Raw genomic sequence first — 5926 nt, forward strand, 5'->3', positions numbered from 1 at the left:
TTTGTCTATATTAGGTTAATTTATTGCCAGATCATTTTTTAATTTTGTCAGATTACGTAGTAGCATTTATACCTAGAGCAAAAAATTAACAGTCAATCCAGGCGATCGGCAAAGATCGGTGATCGGCAGAGATCAGCCTCATTGGTGATCGGAATCGGCAGCAGAAAACCTGATCAGAGCATCTATTAACCAAGTAATTTTTGTAGTTCAAGTACGTACGTACGTACGTACGTACGTACGGACGGATAGAAACTGTATTCATCCCTTTGGGATTTACCCTCAGGGAAATTGTAGTTCAGTCTCCCACACAGCACCAATACATCAAATCCTTATTTTTTTTTTTTACTTTAACACTTAGCCTGATTCTATAGTTCCTCTATTTCTATTGTACTCCTGTTAGCCAGTGAGAAGTTGAAGAGTTTTATTGCACAAGGCACAAAGGAGTTCCTTAGTCTGCTGGTCCTGCACTTAGGAAGAAGCAGTCTCCCACTGAACCTGCTTTCCTGGCTGCTGATGACAATGTACAGAGGGTGCCTGGTGTTGTCCAGGATATCCTCAAGTTTCTGTAGGGTTCTCCTCTCTGCCACTGCTGCCAGAGAGTCAAGCCTTGTGCCAACCACTGAGCTGGCCCTCCTGATTTGCTTCTCCAGCTGAGAAAGGTCTGTCTTAGAGATGCTTCCACCCCAGCACACCACAGCATGTAAGAGGACGCTGGCGACAACAGACTGGTAAAACAACCTCAGCAGCTTTCCACAGATGTTAAAGGATCTCAGCCTCCTCAGGTAGTACATCCTAGTCTGAGCCTTCTTATAAAGCTGCTTGGTGTTGCTTGTCCAGTCCAGCTTGTTGTCCAGACACAGGCCAAGATATTTCTAGGTCTGCACGACCTCCACCTCCTCCCCTCCTATTAGAACTGGTCGTGGACTGCCTCTTTGCCTCCTGAAGTCAATGACCAGTTCCTTTGTCTTGGAAGTATTTAGCTGCAGGCTGTTTCTATGGCACCAGACAACAAAGTCCCTCACCAGGCTCCTCTACTCCTCTTCGCTGTCCTTAATGCACCCCATGATGGCAGTGCCATCAGCATTCTTCTGAATATGACATGTTTCAGAGTTATAGCAGAAGTCTGAAGTGTACAGGGTGAAGAGGATGGGTGACAGCACCATCCCCTGCGGGGCTCCAATGTTGCTGACCAGTGATGTTATTCATCCTGATGAACTGTGATCTGTTGGTAAGGTAGTTGCAAATCCAGGTGACCAGGCAGGAGTACTCTTTCATTCTGGTGAGTTCTGCCAGAAGTGCAGGGGGCTGGATTGTGTTGAACGCACTTCAAAAATCCAGGAAGAGGAACCTGACGTTTCCACTTCCTTTGTCCATGTGCGAGTGGGTTCGATGTAGGATGTGGATGATGGCATCCTCCACTCCAACCTTTGCCCTGTAGGCAAACTACAGGGGGTCTTCAGCATCCTGTACCTGCATTCTGAGGTGGTTGAGGAAGAGCCTCTCCAGAGTCTTCATCAGATATGATGTCAGTGCTACCAGCACTAAGAAATAATCCTGTAAATTTACAGTCAAATACTGGCAGCTATAAACACCAGAAGTTTACTGTAAATGCACTGTAGCTGTACCGTAATTAATCCTGACAGTAGATTACCGTCAATGCAAGTGCGGTATAGATACTGTGAAAGAACGGTAAACTTCTGCCGTCTATAGCTGCCAGTAGTTTACCGTTTTGTCGAAAGAACGGTAAAATACTGGCGTCTATAGCTGCCAGTAGATTACCGTTCTTTCGAAAGAATTGTAATCTACCGTTTTTCTGAAAGAACGATAAAAAAATACTGGTAGCTACAGATGCCAGTTTTTTTTTGTTTGTTTTTTTTAACCGTTCTTTCAGAAAAACGGTTAAAAAAAAAGCTGTCAGTTCCCTGATTAAAGAGATTTGGTTTGCCTCAAACGTTTTGAAGCGAATGTTGTCATTTTCAATGTAGCTCAGTACCGTGGTACTGTCAGTACAGAAGACTGATTTCTTTAGTGGTAGTTGAAGTTCTTCTCTCAGCATTCGATCCACTTTGACTGCAACCACTGCTGCTGTTAATTCCATTCTGGGAATTGTCATTTGTTTAAGAGGTGCTACCCTGGATTTTCCTATCAGGAATGACACTTGTGTTTCACCTAGTTCAGTAGTCAACAAAAGATACGACACAACTCCATATCCATCCTGACTAGCATTGGAAAAGAGATGAATTTGTGCAGACTCTGTGGGTCCGAATGAAGCAGGTTTAACACATCTGCTCACACCGAGTTCAGAAAGCTTATTGAGATCTGACAACCACTTTAGCCATGTCCGACGTGACTGTTCTGAAATTTCTTCATCCCATCCTCGTTTCTCTTTGCAAAGTTCTCTCAGGATAAGCTTAACAGGTAGAAGAAGTGGTGCCAAAAAACCTAAAGGATCATACACAGAGCTGGCAACAGATAAAATGCCTCTTCTTGTGCATGGCTTGTTTGGCAGCTGAACTTTGAACTTGAAGTTGTCGGAACTTGTGCACCATTGCACGCCCAAAGCTCGTTCCACAGGAAGATCATTGTGTTGCAAATCCAAGTCTTTAACAACAGGTGCTCTTTCACTGTCAGGAATGGAGTACAACAGAGCTTTATTATTGCTCATCCACTTTGTCAAATGGAACCCACCACTTTCACACAATGTCATCAGTTCTTTTGCTAGTTTAACTGCTTCTTCCTCTATTAGCACTGACTTTAGACAGTCATCCATGTAGAAGTTTTTCAGAACTGTCTGAGTCGCTTCTGCTGATGTATTTGTGGCTCCATCTTCAGCAGTTCTTCTCAGTACATATGAAGCGCAACTGGGTGATGACGTGGCTCCAAACAGGTGGATGCACATTCTGTATTCTGCTGCTTCTTTAGTGTCGTCACCATCTGGCCACCAAAGAAAACGCAAAAAGTCTGCATCTTCGTCTGGGACTCTGACTTGATAGAACATAGATTCAATATCCGCCATCATGGCAACAGGCTCCTGTCTAAATCTGAGCAAAACTCCAATAAGAGTGTTCATGAGATCAGGTCCTTGCAGTAATTGATTGTTCAATGAAACTCCCTGGTAAGATGCAGTACAGTCAAACAAGACTCGCAGTTTTTTCTTTTTTGGGTGGTACACTCCATGGTGCGGAATGAACCATACTCGACCATCATTGCGACTCAGCTGTTCTTCAGGGACTTTTACAGCATAACCTTTTTTCAATATGTTGTCCATGAAAGCTTTGTAGTCCTGACAAAAGTCTGGATTTCTACTCAGCTTCCTCTTCAGAGTTAAGCCTTTGTTCAGCAATACCACGATTTTGTGGCATTATCACATTGTCGTTTTTTAGAGGCAACTTGATGTAATAATGACTATCGATGAACTGTGCTGATGTAGTTACAGCATGCATGAACTGCTTATCCTGCTGAGAGAGTTCTTGTTTGTCCTCATACTGTCGCTCTGGGAAATCTGCATTATATTGCTTCTCCAGCATGTCTTCAAGGTTCAATATAGATATACGATTGACAAGAAAATCTTGTTTTTCAGGAACAGTAATTCACTATCTTGACATCTGCCGACTGGTCCATTTACCACCCAACCTAGGACTGTTTTTACGGCATATGGTCCGTCATTCTGGCTGTTGACTCCAATCTTGGAAGATGAACTTGTTTCAGGTAAGACCATTTCTCCAAATCTTGCTCTTTTGGTATATTACCCTTTATAGCAGGAATGTCTGGTTGAGTGTACACTTCTGGCAGCATGATGAAGTCTTTTTCGTCAAGTCCACAAACCTCTAAATCTGTAAGGACATAACTACAGACTTTCTGTTCCTTTGTCATGGTTCGAAGAAGGATTTCTTTCTTTTTTCCTCGTACATTCAACTTTCTTGCCAGATCCTCGGTGCAAAAAGTTGCTGTGCTACCTTGATCCAGGAATGCATATGTCTTGATGATGTTTCTGTTTTTCTTGTGTCTTATTTGCACAGGCACAATCGGGAGTATGCATTCATTTTCCCTGGCCCCAGTGACTTCACCTTTTTTACCTCCAGTGGACACAAGAGCACTTGTAACTTCGCTTGTGTTTTGTGGGTTGTCATCCACATTGTTTTCTTCTGACACATTCTGCTTCACCACATGTAGAATAGTTGGGTGCTTAAGAGAACAGTCGGAACATGTGGCCTTTTTTCTACAAGCTTTATATAGATGACCTGTCGTTAGACATCCAAAACAAAGACCATGTGACTTCAGAAACTGTATTCTGTCTTTCGAAGGTTTTTCTTTAATTTTGTTACAAGCAGTCAAAGCATGGTTGCTCTTGCAATAAAGACATGGACTTTGAAAAGCACTGATTGTCTTGCATGAAACTGTTGTATCATGTTGATTCTTGGTGGTATCCTTTTCAGTGCAAGATATATTCACAGCAAAACTGCTTCTCTTTGAAATGCCTTTTACTTGGTCAGATTTTTTCTTCGAGCTGTTCTGATTAGCCGGTGTGACATCAAGAATATCTCCAAACAGCGGATCATTAGCAACCTTTGCTTGTTGGTAGATAAACTCTACAAGATCAGGAAATTTGGCTCGTGTTCCTTTCCTTTCTTGAATGCTGTAAGCATGGCTTCTCCATTTTTCTTTCAGTTTATACGGTAGTTTGCACAAGATGCTTTTCATGTTGGTTGGATTGTTCATTTCGCTCATGTAGTCTACATCATTGACTGCGTTAGAACATCCAATCAGAAATAGGGCAAATGCATTCAGTCCTTTTCTGTCATCTGGTTTTATCTGAGGCCATTCCATAGCCTTTTTGATATATGCTGTGGCAATGGTCAACTCATCTCCATAGTGTTGATCAAGCAAAGCCCTTGCTTCTCTGTAAGCTCTGTCTGGCTTCACAGCTGCGTACAAGATCTAGTGGTTCTCCGCCCGTGAACTGTTCTAGATAATATAGCCGATCTTGTTGACTGTCAGTTTGGTTCTCAATAGCATGTTCAAAAGCTCTTATAAATGATCTGTATGAAAGGGGGTCACCTGTAAATACTGGAATTTCCCTGTGAGGAAGTCGAGATATACTATGTTGTTTTATGAGCATCTCAGTATGGTGATTTTGTTGCTGCAGAACCTGGTACAGATCATCTGAAAAAGAATCAGAACATTGAGCATGCGTGGAAAGCCTTTTAAATGAGACTTCCTTGATACTGGAGGATCAACGTTTGCCTGTTCATCATCTGAGAACATTTCTTGCCTTTCTGATTTGCTCGCAGAATGAACAGATCCAACTCTGAGTCTTGAAATGGCTTGTAAGGAATTAATCTCAGACTTCTGAGCATCTTCATTCTCTTCATACACCTTTAATTTTGTATCTGAAATAGCAAGCTCCGTTTCAATTGCTCTTTTCGAAACTTAAGACGGGCTTCTTCTACTTCAATTGCTTCTTTCTTTTTCATCGCTGCTGCTTTTGCTAAAAGCGCTTCACGTTCTGCTTTAATTTTCAGCCGCATTGAACTTGTTCTTGATCCTTGCGATGTACTGCTTGTAACCAAGTTAGCCTTCGAAATACTGTCGTGTGGATACACATCTTCCTCAGGAGAGCAATTTGCATCTTTTATCCATTCTTTCACACTTTGTAAAAAAAAGTATGAACTCAGAATGTCTACTTTCGAACACCTATCAGTTCACATAGTTCGTTATTAATGCGTTCATACTCTCTCAGACATTTGACAAACATTGGAAAATATTCTTCATTTATGAAATCAACATTGCATTCATTCTGTTTCAATCTTTCAATGTTGTTCTTCTCTTTTGTCAGCTGTGACAACTTTCCTCTTCTTTCTCCTTTTAATCTAGTGATTTTGTCATCTTGAGCTCGTTCTGTGGGTTTTGGTTCCCTCTTCTGTCT

At 41.9% G+C, this 5926-nt stretch overlaps 1 protein-coding gene across 1 annotated transcript in view; it reads right to left on the bottom strand.

The window, feature by feature from the left end:
- The window catches only part of LOC106940604 (contactin-3-like), a 47332-nt gene extending 46541 nt beyond the window's left edge, over nucleotides 1-791 (bottom strand). Inside the window, exon 1 of the mRNA XM_015023382.1 lies at nucleotides 496-791. Within this exon, the coding sequence (XP_014878868.1) occupies nucleotides 496-791 (296 nt within the window). The remainder of the gene's footprint in view (nucleotides 1-495) is intronic.
- Between the last annotated feature and the right edge of the window lie 5135 nt (nucleotides 792-5926).

Source organism: Poecilia latipinna, unplaced genomic scaffold (genome assembly GCF_001443285.1).
Source record: "Poecilia latipinna isolate Pla-1442-1.1 unplaced genomic scaffold, P_latipinna-1.0 Scaffold3294, whole genome shotgun sequence".
NCBI lineage: Eukaryota > Metazoa > Chordata > Actinopteri > Cyprinodontiformes > Poeciliidae > Poecilia > Poecilia latipinna.